Source organism: Lepidochelys olivacea (genome assembly GCF_965140295.1).
Source record: "Lepidochelys olivacea isolate rLepOli2 genome assembly, chromosome: 1".
Classification (NCBI taxonomy): domain Eukaryota; kingdom Metazoa; phylum Chordata; order Testudines; family Cheloniidae; genus Lepidochelys; species Lepidochelys olivacea.
In genome coordinates this window covers 291,320,355-291,333,498 of record NC_140411.1, presented here as the reverse complement: position 1 = coordinate 291,333,498, position 13,144 = coordinate 291,320,355, and the positions used below count along the sequence as shown (strand labels likewise).

The window sequence follows — 13,144 nt, the reverse complement described above, 5'->3', positions numbered from 1 at the left end:
ATTATTTTTTGTGTGACCATCTCTTAGCCACTACAAAGCCTCCCCTTACCACAAAATTGCTCCCTGGCTTTTCCTACTTCCTCTAGCCACGGGCTGGCCAGGAATAGCTGAAAACCATGATCGAGGGCCAGGCAACAGGGAATATGAGCCTCATGGCTGCATGACAAGCTTCATTGTTTCCTCTTTTCTTTCCATGGAGGACTTTAAAAACACAACCAAACCAAAAAACTTTTCTGAACCAACCTACCAGGGAGAACATCTCCATCTCTCCCTACAGCCGTCACAAAATGCTGCTATGTCCTTAAATTAAGCACAAAAATGAGAGGCTCACCCTCAGATCACTGCATATGGGCTGAAAGACACTGGCATGATAGAACTCCTCTCTTGCATGCCCCTGGAGTTTGGAGACTTGCCCCTGCAATGTGCCCTTCTCCCATAGGCTCAGTGAGTGAAGGACCAAAATGACCATTCAACCTCAGTCCACTGGGCCAACCTAAAGCTAAAACTGCATCTCTGCAAATTGATGGCGATAATAGTAAATGGTAGCACATAAAATATGGCTTGGATGAAAGCTGGATGGGCTAGAGAGAGTTCCAAACTCATAGAAAGAAGTATTTCCCCAAAATACATATAGGTTGGAGCCTTACAGTCTCTATCAGGCAGGTCACTACTACACTTCATCCAAACTTTATTAAAAACTTAATAGCTTTAAGTAGAAATAAAAATTAAAAGTTCTAAAATGCTTCTGAACACTGCTGTATTTGCATCAAACACAGACACTGCTCTGTGTGTGTGTGTATATAAGACTTGCATTTTAAATCCCATTAAGCTTCCCATCTTCCTCTCTGCCTATTTCTTGCCCATCCCCACCCCCATTTTCTCTCAGCTAATTGGCAGAAGTGAGGCTTCAAAGGAGAAGGCCACCTCTTCTCTGCTGTTAAGCAATTGTGGGGTTTCAAAGAATAAACAGCTTTTGCTCCTGCTGCTTGTTCTTTGAAGCCCTGCCATTGCCAATTAGTTAGGAGAAAAGGGGGTGGGGAAGTAAATGGGAGACAAGGAAAGAAGACGTAAGGGAGTTAATAACAATCTCACTCGCTGTATACAAACTGTGTCGTGTTAATTTGATACAACTTCAGACAATATCTGATAACTGCACAATCTTGGAAGCTAATCTTTTAAACGTTTTCTGTAGCCTCAAAATTTGTGTCAAAAACACTCTCCAAAAAAACTATTAACTTTGGGTTAATGTTTCATAAGTGTATTTACATTGTTTCCACCCCAAATAAACGACTTCTAAGGGTGATACACTCCTGGGTGCCCTGATGTCAGCCAATATAACTTTTGATTACATTTTCGTCAGTACACCCCAGGCGTGTGTATATTGGCTGATAAGCAAAAACCTTGAACTCAGAAAGGGCTCAATTCTGCCTCCCTTAGTCACAAAGTAGTATTTTAATATGCAAATGACCCTACTGAAATGAAATGTTTGACCTCCATAGTAAGGTACTTACTCAATATGAGTAAGAGTGGGAGAATTTGCACAGCAGTGATGTCCATTCAAATATCTCTGTGTACTTTACAAATATTAACTAAGCCTCATGGCACCGCTGTGATGTAGGTGAGTTGTGTTATATCCATTTTATAGACAGCTGTACTGAGAAACAGAGAGGTGACAGACAACATTTTCCAAAGTGGTCACTGACTTTGGCTATGTCAACTTTTGGATGCCCAGTTTGGGATTTCCAGAGGTTTGAGCAACTGCAGTTCTCACTGACTTCAAATGGAGTTGAAGGTACTCAGCACTTCTGAAAATGAGGCCCAAGTTGGAGACCCAAAAATCAGGGTACCCCAACTTAGCAGCCACTTTTGAAAACATTAGCCTATCTATATCAGTGGTCTGTGGAGAGCAGGTTGGTGACATGGTGCTAATTCTCCTTGTTTCCACCTGGTGAATCACATTAATAAGAAACTTAAAACTTTACTAATATTTGTTTCCCCTGGGAGCCATTTCTATAGTCACACAGAGATGCTGTGTGATTATGAATGGGAAGAGATGTGTCATCAAGACGATCTTTCTTGTGAGATGTAGTTCAAACTATGAAAAAAGTTTAAGAACTCTTTGGCCTAAACTGCCAGCAAATCCATGGCAGAGCCAGAACAACAACCTATGAATGGTGACTCTCGCTTCAATCTGTGTAACCCCAATATTGCTGTTATGTGTGTCTGTATTGGGAATGAGACTTGAGCAATTTAACCAACACAGACTAATGCTGTCAGATCACCATGGCTTACCTTGCTGACATGTTTTAAAGAAGATGGCATTTTGGGGTGTTTGGAGAATTACATTGCCTTCTGAATTCATTATGATCACAGTAACTTCAAACGCCGCTACTCCATCTTGTTTTCCAAGGCATGGAAATCCAACCTGAACGACTAAAAAGAAAAAATATATATAAATATTTAAACCTTAATATATTGTAACCCCACGATAGTCTTCAAACCATGATTTGAGGACTCCAGTAACTCAGCCAGAGGTTAGGGGTTTATTACAGGAGTGGGTGGGCGAGATTCTGTGGCCCGCAGTGTGCAGAAAGGCAGACTAGATGATCCCAATGGTCCCCTGTGGCCTTAAAGTCTATGAGTCTAAGACATTACATCTCTCTGATATCTGTTATTTGTGAAAACTAGCAGGTACAGACTATGTTGATAACACTCAGACAAAACCACTTCTACTTGTACTCCAAAGTAGTTAGTCTTGTAAAGCAGACTAGGGGTAACATTTTCAACAGTACCTAACTGACTTCTGTGCCTAACTTACTCTCATTTTTCAGAAGTGACGTAGGCACAGATTCTCAGAAGTATTTAGGTTCCTAATTCCCATTAATTTAAATGGGAGTTAAGTGCCTAAATACCTAGGGCCATGTCTACATTGAAACTGGGATCAAGTCTCCCAGCCCAGGTAGACAGACTCGCACTAGCAGGGCTTGAAATAGTGCCCTAAAAATAGCCATGTGAACATTACAACTCTTGGCACCTGAGCTCAGAACCAGGGGGTTAGGAGAGTTTGAGAATCCGAACTGCTGCCCAAGCTGCAACCTCCACAGTGCTATTTTTAGTGGGCTAGCTCTAGTCCCACTGGTGCGAGTCTGTCTCCATGAGCTGGGAGACTCACTCTCAGCTGCAGTGTAGATGTGCCCTAAGACCTATTGAGACTCAGGCTCCTAAGTAACTTTTTAAAATGGGATTTACTCCCTTTTGAAAATTTTATCCTAGATATAGTCTGTTCTTATGGACACTGCCATTGATATTTAAATAAATAATATTTAAATAACTGTCTTTAATAAAAGCTTGTTATGTGAAGTGATGGAAGGATAGCACACTTAGTAAATAAGATAACCAATGAAAATATTTTAAAGACTAGAGAGACACCACTTTGACAGAACTCCTTGAGTGTCCTAAATGTGATGGATAGTTGGAGATTTTCACACTCTTCTTGGAGGGCCAACATTTTTGAACTACAAAGAGTCTAAGTAAGTAATTAAAGGCAGTAAATCTGCAGTATTTTAATGAGGAGGAAGGCCTGGTATCCCAGAGCCTTGGAATGAAGTTATGCGATTGTCACAACTGATCTTAAATAATCTTCAGATGAATCGATTATCTCCTCTCTTCATGATTGGCTCCTCCTTGCTCCTTTATAAATTGGATACAGCTATCTGTGATTATTCACTCATTTCCCCTAAATTTGGTCTGAGACTTCAGAGCAAAATATTGAGCTAATAGCTTTGTATTTTGTTTGTTTTAAATTGGTTGCCATAAACATTTTTTTGTAAATAATAGGTGGGCAATTTTTGTTGTTTGTTGTGTTACTTCTATATACCATAAAGAGTCTCAAATGCAAGTTGTGTATATAATATAAAAATACACACAGTTTATTACTAAAACTTATTCTGCATCTGACAGATCTACCATAGCTGAGGGACTGTTAACATTTTCATTATACAATCTGTTTTTACTTTTATATTGACCTCTTTAAAAGACTATTTAAAAAAACAGATAGCCCTGCAGTAAGTGGAAAACTCATGCTGTGGATTAAAAACAGTTTAACTGCAGTGAATAATTTAAATATTAGTGAACATTTGCTTCTCTCAGTGCAAAGTGTAGTAAATAATGCAGTGCTCAAGAGAATGGTATTAGGAAAAATGTCATTTAATGTTTTATCTTAAGTAATAGCTTAGAGAAAAGTAGAGGTGAAATTTGGTGATGCCACTATGGGCCAAAGCTTGGATCCATTATTAATGACAAATCTCCTGTTGAGTTGAATGGAATCAAGATTTGATCCTAAATTACTTCAGCCTGTGGATTTAAATAAATAGATTCATAGAGTTTAATGCCAGAAGGTAGCATTGGACTATCTAGCCTGACCTCCCGTTTATCACAGAACATTAAATTTCACCCAGTTACTGCCTGTTAAGTGGTTTGATTAAGGCATAACTTCTGTTTGGCTAAAGCATATCTTCCAGAAAGGCTCCAGTTTTACTTGAAGGTATCAAGAGATGGAAAATCCACCTTTTCCCTTGGTAGTTTGTTCCTATAGCTAACTACCCTCACTGTAAAAATCTTTCCCTAGTTCCTAATATGAATGTCTGGCTTCAGCTTGAAGCCATTAGTTCTTGTTATGACTTTCTCTGCTAGTTTAAAGAGCCCTTTAGAACCCGGTATTATCTCTCTGTGACGATACTTATGCAATGTAATCAGGTCACCTCTCAATCTTCTTGTTGATAAACTAAAGAAATGGAACTCTTTAAGTCTCTCACTGTGAGGCATTTTCTCCAACTCTTGATTCATTTTATTTCGTGAGACTGTGTGTAATGATGCCAACATCTTAGGAGCCGAATGTGTAGTAGCCATGAGATTTTGGGCTGGGATTTTCAAAACAGCCTAAGGGAGTTAGACCCCAACTTCTTTGAATTTCAATGAGATTTGGGCAGCTAATTCCCTTACACTCCTTTGGAAATCTTGGCCTCAATTGATTTCAACAAGAATCATCTTGCTAAACCCCCACTCTGTTTGGCTGAAGTAGCAGCTAATCTTCACCTACCTTACTTCCTTCTCACCTGCCTCCCTCTGCTCTGCTATTTCTCTCTGCTCTTCCCCCCTCTCTTGTGCCTACTAAGATTGAGAGGCACCAGAGAGAAATCAGCCTATCTTTAGTGCCCTTTTCTGCTTCTCCCTCTTAACATAATCTACTACAATCCTTTTTGGCTGAATTGCTGTAAAAATTTTACTTTAAAAATATTATTAAAATTTGGCTTTTAATAATAATTTCATTGTTTGTTGACACACACAGCTACAGAAAACTGATTCAGTGACACCTAATTTGCCCACATTATATCAGATTTGTAGAAGTAATTCACAATACACACAACAGACATATAAATTAGCAAATTAAGAGCAGACAACTGAACATTACTTTATAGGATGCATTTATTTAGCCAGGGCTTAGCTAATTTAGATCTGCTTGCAAACTTCATTTAAAAAACCCTTCATACTAGCAGCTCACTGTTAATTACTGTACATGCTGCCAAACTGATTACTAATCACTGTTAAATATCACATGCATTGTAGCACCAAGCATGACTTAACTATGGCTTACTATACAGTGCATATACTAAGTACAATTATGTGTCTGCACATGCTCACCATATATAAACACGGTTTACAGGTCCATATTAGTCTTGGAACTCACTTATCCGAACTACAAATAAGTTAAAATCATGTTCATATTAGTGAGACCTCCAATCATGATAGTTACTAGTGCTCTTTATTGAACTATGAAAGTTCATCCCTGGTAACCTTACAACAGTGCAGCATAGCTCTTCATGAAGATAGTCAGAGCTGATCATTTGATTCAGCCTTTCAAAATGTTTAAGAATCAGTGAGGCAACCCAGTTTATGTATCAATGATGCAGACTGGCAGAGCCTTCTGCATATTTCACCTCATTTTTAAATGTAAAACTGTTTATTATACAAAGTAATTTTACAGAAACAGCCCTGCAGTTTGTACTTTATTGGTACTTTTGAGATGATAGAAGGCAAACACTTTAATAATCATTAAAGATCAGGAGCTTTTGTGTTATCAGACAATTTGATAACCTGATACAAAGGGTGCTCAGTATAAGACAGCACAAAAATGCATGTCACAGATACATACAAATCAAAAATTACCTTCATGTTTAATAAGAACATGGCACCACTTATGCTTATTTTGCACCTTTTTATATCAGTTTCTTTACTTATGTGTGTGTTAAACTTGGGTGTAATCTCTTTGTTTTACAAGTGATTATACTGCAGTAATTATGGTACAGTAGGTTACAACACTCTGCTGTTCATCAAAATATAGTTTTCAATGTAGCTCACTCAATACATAGCACATGCTGATATGAGTTACTTATGTTACATTCCAGACGCCATGGAAAGGCCATATTGCTGTCAACATGACATCACTTTAACACCACTATCGTTTTCAAAATACTGTAAACTGAAGATTAACTACAAATATTCTAAATGTATACTACAAAAAATAGCCAGAACCAGTCAAAGGCATTTTGCTGCCCTATGTAAACTTCAGTGTGTGCCTTACGTCCTGCCATAAACTCTCAGGCCATTCTCTCTCACTTGGCTCCATTTCTTACTATGCCCCTGCCATGATGAGGCCTTCCCTCTCCCCATTTCTTTCCCTCCTTTTTCTGAGATCTGTCTCCCTCTCACCAATTCCCTTCTCCCTTTCTCTGCTCCACTTAGCACTCTCTGCTGTTGGGAGATGTCAAAGTTCTGCTCCTTTAAACAGGCAGCTACTTAGTCCCAGATCCTCAAAGGTATTTAGGCACCTAACTCCCAGTGAAATGAAAGTACCGCCAGTCATAATAATGTTGTTTTAACCAAGAAAAAGCTGTGTTTTATCCAGAAGTAAAATCTTAAATTACCCAAGAGTGTTATCAGTTTTAAAAATATTTTTTTAAATGTGCATTAATGATTTTGCTTAGTTTCTCTTCTTCTTTCCCCAGAAAGGCATTGGTTTATCCCAAAGCTCTGCTTCATATGTTTCCCGTATTTGTTTCTTTAGGCTCTGCCTTTTCCATGCATTGAAAAATAGACTTTGGGCTAATCTTTCAGAGGTCCTTGAACACTTTTTGGACCATCACTGATGTATGGTCCAATTATGTTAGTTGCCTAATAGTAACTTCAATGAATAGGGCGATAAAGGATATCATTGTGGGCAAGATTGTGGCATGGTCTAGCTACAGTTTTTGTACTACTATAGCTAGGTTGGTGAGGGTTGTGATTTTTTTTAACTGAATAGTTGTATCAGTGCAACCCATATTGTGAATGCAGTTATACCGGTACGAAGGTGCTTACATCAGTTTAGCCTGAATTTACTATACTGGCAAAACTATGTCCACGCTAAGAGGACTGTAAAGCTTTAACTATACCAGTATAGTTAAACAGCACAACTTTTTTGTGTAGACAGTCCACCGTGGGTGGATGCTACTTGCTACATCAAAGTAAAAACTTTCAGTGCCAGCCTCCACTAAGATTTTACGTTGAGATTGCCATCTTGAGGTTAGCTATCTCAATTTAAAAACACAATTATTTTTTGCAGTGAAGACATAGTGTGAGCAGTACCTTATTCCAAAAGTATTCCTATTGATTTCAACGATACTATCATTGGGTGAGGTACTACTCAGCATGAGTAAGGATATCAGAATCTGACTCTAGGTGGTCAAGTCTGGCATATACTTGCTGGGGATAGGGAAAAAAAGGTGTAATCTCTTTGGTCTGCAGACTAGAAAAAGAGGTGAAGTTAGATTGGGGTTACCGAAGAAATATTAACTTCATACAATTTAACAGCACTGCAGTATGCAAGTGAAGTCAGTCAACTATAGGATGATAGGCTGACTTATCTCAATAACACTGCCCACTTACTGGAAGGCTCTTCCAGTTTTGCTGGTGTTTTAAGATGCACCTTATCCTACAAGAACTTTGGAATATCATGTTTGTTTCATGTACCTCTGCACAGAGTAGGTTGACCAGACAGCAAATTTGAAAAATCGAGATGGGGGTGGGGGTAATAGGAGCCTATATAAAAAAAAGACCCAAAAATCAGGCCTGTCCCTATAAAATTGGGACATCTGGTCACCCTAGCACAGACACAAGGAATCTAATTTACCACTAGAGCTGGTAATTATTTTCAATCTAAAAGAATTGATCAAAGAATGCACTTTTCCAATCTTAAAATTTAATTGATTTTTTTTTATTTTTATCTTTTATTAATATTGAATTGACAACACCATCAAAATGTTTCCTTTATTGCCTTTCACTTTCAAAATAGGCAAATTAAAACCTTTTTTTTTTTTTTTTTTTATAATTTTAACTTTTTTTTTTACAAAAATTCCACAATGTGACTAAGTTGAAAAAAGGGGGAAATCCCTGTTTTCTCCTCCATTTTCCCGTTTCCCTGACTTTTTTTGTTTTTTGCTACTGTATAAGTTATAATTGGTCATCTTAGTCCTTTAGTGAGTTAAACAAAACCAAAATTAAAAATAATTTTTGAAAATTAAAAAGCAAAAATTCTGCTCAATTTTTATAATCATGAAAATTTTTGAAAAACAAAGTCAGTCTGTTTTAATGTTTTTGTCTACTGTACACTCACTTTGCACAGATCTAAAATGACCATATGAAGTAAAATGCAGTAAAATTAGTTCCGATATGCACTTATAATGTCCACATACTTTAAGCATTGACTATTATTTCACTACTACTACTATTACCCAGATGTTGTCAACTAAGAGGAAATAATAATGCCTTCATAAAAATTTTGAACTGCAGTAATGCTTCATATAAATGAATTTTATGTATCAAACTTTGGACCAACTCCTGCTGGCCTACTTCCATGAATAGGAGTAACAAGATTTGGCTCAAAGAAGAAAAATAACTAAAAGGGGCTGTTCATTAGATTTTTAGTAATGTAGTAAGGTAAAGTGATTTCATATTATTTACATGGAACAAGTGTTCAGCATTATAACAAACATTTCCTTGATGCTAAAATTTACAGTACAATTTATGATATGGTATTTACCCTTTTAACAACTTGCTTTAGAATGTATTGTTTTCCAGAAACATTATATTTATAACATGAACAACACAAACCTGATGCTTTGTGAGGAACTGTTCCAAGTAGGGGGATATTTATGGTTGGATCAGCCATTATGCCTTTATCCAGTGAGCGCAAGGACAGGAACTCATAAAAGTACTCAGCCTACAACAAAATGCATTGAAAGTAAATGTTTGTTAATTGCAGTCACTGGAGCAACTATTCAGCATATAGTCCAAAGTGGAACAACAGCACACTTTCAACTTTCACACCATATTTTTTTTTAAAAAAAATGTGTCTTTGTTTAAACATAATATTCAACGGGACAAATATTCATCTGAAAATTGGCATAGGACAAACCTTTAAGCTTGAGGCAGCCCAATCGCAAGGAAAGTTGCATACTTCCTTTTGCTGCACTTTGAAAGGAAGTGAATAAATATCCTAGTGGGGCTAATCTACATTCTGCAGGCAAAGCCGATATAGCTATAGCGGCATATCTATATTGGAAGAGCTCCCTAGTTCAGACTCAGCGTACGCTGACAGAATTCTTACTGCGTCTACACTGGCGCTTTGGCTGGCATAGCTATGTCTGCTAGGGGGTGTGGTTTTCTCACACACATTTCATAGTTATGCTGACAACATTTTACAGGGTAGACCTGGCCATGGTAATCACATTTTACATAACTAGCACTTTTCATTCCAAGGGATCACAAAGTGCTGTACAAACGATGGGCTAATTCTTGAAGTCCTTTCTCAGGAAAAACTCGGACTGAAGTCCTGATACAGCCACTTAGCTCCACTGCGGCAGCACAAAGAGGCCATAAAGCTGCCCTAATTGGACAGCTGGGGATTCCCCCACAAAGCTGGATTTACACCATATTCTACTGGCCTCCACAGTAGAGAGGGTGTGTTGTGGGTGTGCCCAGTAGGAGCTGGCCTGGATGGAGTACTGCTCTGCACTGCTGTCCATGCCACCTTAATTCACGCTCTTGTGCATATGCATTATGATGGTGTTTTTAATTATATGATCACATACTATTATCTATACAGGACACCTGCCTCATTCAGTGAATGGGCAGTCATTCAATATTTATTTATATCTTCCTCATTCAATGTGTGACCCCAACCTTATTTACCGTACACCATTCAAGCCCTACACTGAACACAGAATTAGTAATTTCCTCCTGGGTGTTTCAGTGGTGCCCTCACCACAGTATGTGAGTGCATCAAACATTAATGAATTTATTTTCATACACCATCCCTGTTTCGCAGCTAGGGAACTGAGGCACAGAGCGATTAAAGCAAAGGTGTCAAAAGTGCCCACTCATTTTGGGTGCCTAATTTGTGAGGCCTAAAACCTGATTTTTCAAAGTAGATAACATGATATAGTGCTCTACATGTTCAAAACACAGCTTCCATTGACTTCAGTGGCACCTGTGAATGCTCAGTCACTCTGCAACTCTTGCCCCCAGAAAATGGGCATCCAGAAAATCCCAGCACCACACAAGAACTCTGGGCCAATTAATGGGAATTAGATGCCTAACCTGTTTAGATGCTTTTGAATATCCAGATACCCACCTATTTGCATCTTTAGGCACCTAGGCAGGGATCTACAAAGGTACTTAGGGACCTAAGTCCCCTTTTTAGGCACCATTGATTCACAAAACTTCTGCTTGGCTGCCAGTGAAGCCTGTAGGTGCCTATACTTCCTTGGCACCCAAGTTTTGTAGGAAGAGCTCCCTGGGCGCCTACATATCTGCCTCTGGGCACACACATTATTGCCTCTCTCCAGGTGTCTGGACACCTGTCTCCCACATAAGCCTCAGTGCAATTCATGAACTGGAGGAAGATAGGCATTCTTCTGCCTAACTTGCCTGCAGGACCCAATCGGGTAGGCATGCTTAGAGGTCACCTAACTCTACACAAAATGAGAGTTGGGAGGAAAGGAAGAACTCCCTGATAACCATTGGGCAGAAGGTTAGGCTACTCTCAAGGCATGTGGGAGCTCACCGCTTCAAGTCCCCCCTCTCCCTGATGATGAGAAGGGATTTGAGTAGGGATCTGCCATCTCTCAAGTGAATTTCCTAATCACTGTGCTATACAATCACTTACTCTTTCTCTGGTCCAATTAATATTTAATTATTCAATTATTACTTAAAAGGGAAAAATTTCTGTAGGAGAGATTGAAGGAGACACACATCAGAATATCCCAGAGTCCAGTGGTTAACACACTAACCTGACAGGCTGAGTGTGACAATGTAATTATTCCCTTTTTGGATCCAGGTCCTACATACCTTAGAAAAATCTGTCCCACTGTGGCAGAGGAGGGACATAATCCAATTCTTAAGGGCACCATTCAATTGCCTTAACCATGAGACTGTCCTTTCTCTCCCTGGAGTCCCCTCCCTCATTCACTAAATCCCTCCAACTTCTGCAACAAATGCACAGGTGTCATAAAAATAAAGGGAAGGGTAACCACCTTTCTGTATACAGTGCTATAAAATCCCTCCTGGCCAGAGGCAGAACCCATTCACCAGTAAAGGGTTAAGAAGCTAAGATAACCTCGCTGGCACCTGGCCAAAATGACCAATGAGGAGACAAGATACTTTCAAAGCCGGAGAGGGGGAGAAACAAAGGGTCTGTCTATCTATGTGATGCTTTTGCCGGGAACAAATCAGGAATGCAGAGTCAGAACTTCTGTAAAGTTAGTAAGTAATCTAGCTAGAAATGCATTAGATTTCCTTTTGTTTAATGACTGGTAAAATACGCTGTGCTGAATGGAATGTATATTCCTAAAAAGAAAAGGAGTACTTGTGGCACCTTAGAGACTAACCAGTTTATTTGAGCATAAGCTTTCGTGAGCATCGGTTGCATCCGATGAAGTGAGCTGTAGTCTCTAAGATGCCACAAGTACTCCCTTTCTTTTTGCAAATACAGACTAACACGGCTGTTACTCTGAAACCATGTATATTCCTGTTTTTGTGTCTTTTTGTAACTTAAGGTTTTGCCTAGAGGGATTCTCTATGTTTTGAATCTGATTACCTTGTAAGGTATTTACCATCCTGATTTTACAGAGGTGATTCTTTTACCTTTTCTTTAATTAAAATTCTTCTTTTAAGAACCTGATTGATTTTTCATTGTTCTTAAGATCCAAGGGTTTGGGTCTGTGTTCACCTATACAAATTGGTGAAAATTATTATCAAGCCTTCCCCAGGAAAGGGGGTGTAGGGCTTGGGGGGATATTTTGGGGAAAGACGTCTCCAAATGGGCTCTTTCCCTGTTCTTTGTTTAACACGCTTGGTGGTGGCAGCATAGGGTTCAAGGACAAGGCAAAGTTTGTACCTTGGGGAAGGTTTTAACCTAAGCTGGTAAGAAAAAGCTTCGGGGGTCTTTCATGAACGTACCCACATCTGTACCCTAGAGTTCAGAGTGGGGAAGGAACCTTGACATGGTGGCAGAGCGATGGGATCATTCTGAGATTTTTTTGGGGATCATTTTGAGATTTTTTTAGATCATTTTGAACCAGAAGCACAGCGGGATTTTAAAAGGTTTTGTAAAAGAGGATTGCAGCTGTAAATTCTGTGTCTCTGTGTGGGGGACAGAGCAGCAGGCATAACAAAGGGATTCTTCTTTTTTGAGCTGGAGTTTTCTCTACCTAAAGGCAGGGTAGTTAACCTCCTGCAGGGAAATTCACAAGTTTTTCACAGACCTGAAGAGGTTGTTTTTTTAAGCTCAGAGCAGCTAGAGGGTTTTCTGTCTATCTGCCTGGAGACAGAGGTGTTAATTGTTTTTTTTTTTTTAAAGGATTTTTCTGTAGGCTGAGAATAGCTATCAGAGAACATAGGTATCACATTACAGCACAGCAAAATTTTACAAGCCAGGTTTTTTGGTTTTATTTTGTGGTTTTCTTTCTAACTCTCGGATGTAAAGTTAGTTTAAAAACAGAGAGGCTAGGATGTCAGAAACCAAGGCACAACACAAACTGGAGTTAAC

The 13,144-nt window shown here is 38.9% G+C and overlaps 1 protein-coding gene across 1 annotated transcript in view; it reads right to left on the bottom strand.

Annotated features, from left to right (window-relative positions):
* Window positions 1–13,144, bottom strand: part of WIF1 (WNT inhibitory factor 1) — a 54,520-nt gene that overhangs the window by 15,064 nt on the left and 26,312 nt on the right. The window contains exons 3-4 of the mRNA XM_084617471.1: window positions 9,208–9,316; window positions 2,293–2,433 (exon numbers count right to left, since the gene is read on the bottom strand). Of these exons, the coding sequence (XP_084473597.1) occupies window positions 2,293–2,433; window positions 9,208–9,316 (250 nt within the window). The remainder of the gene's footprint in view (window positions 1–2,292; window positions 2,434–9,207; window positions 9,317–13,144) is intronic.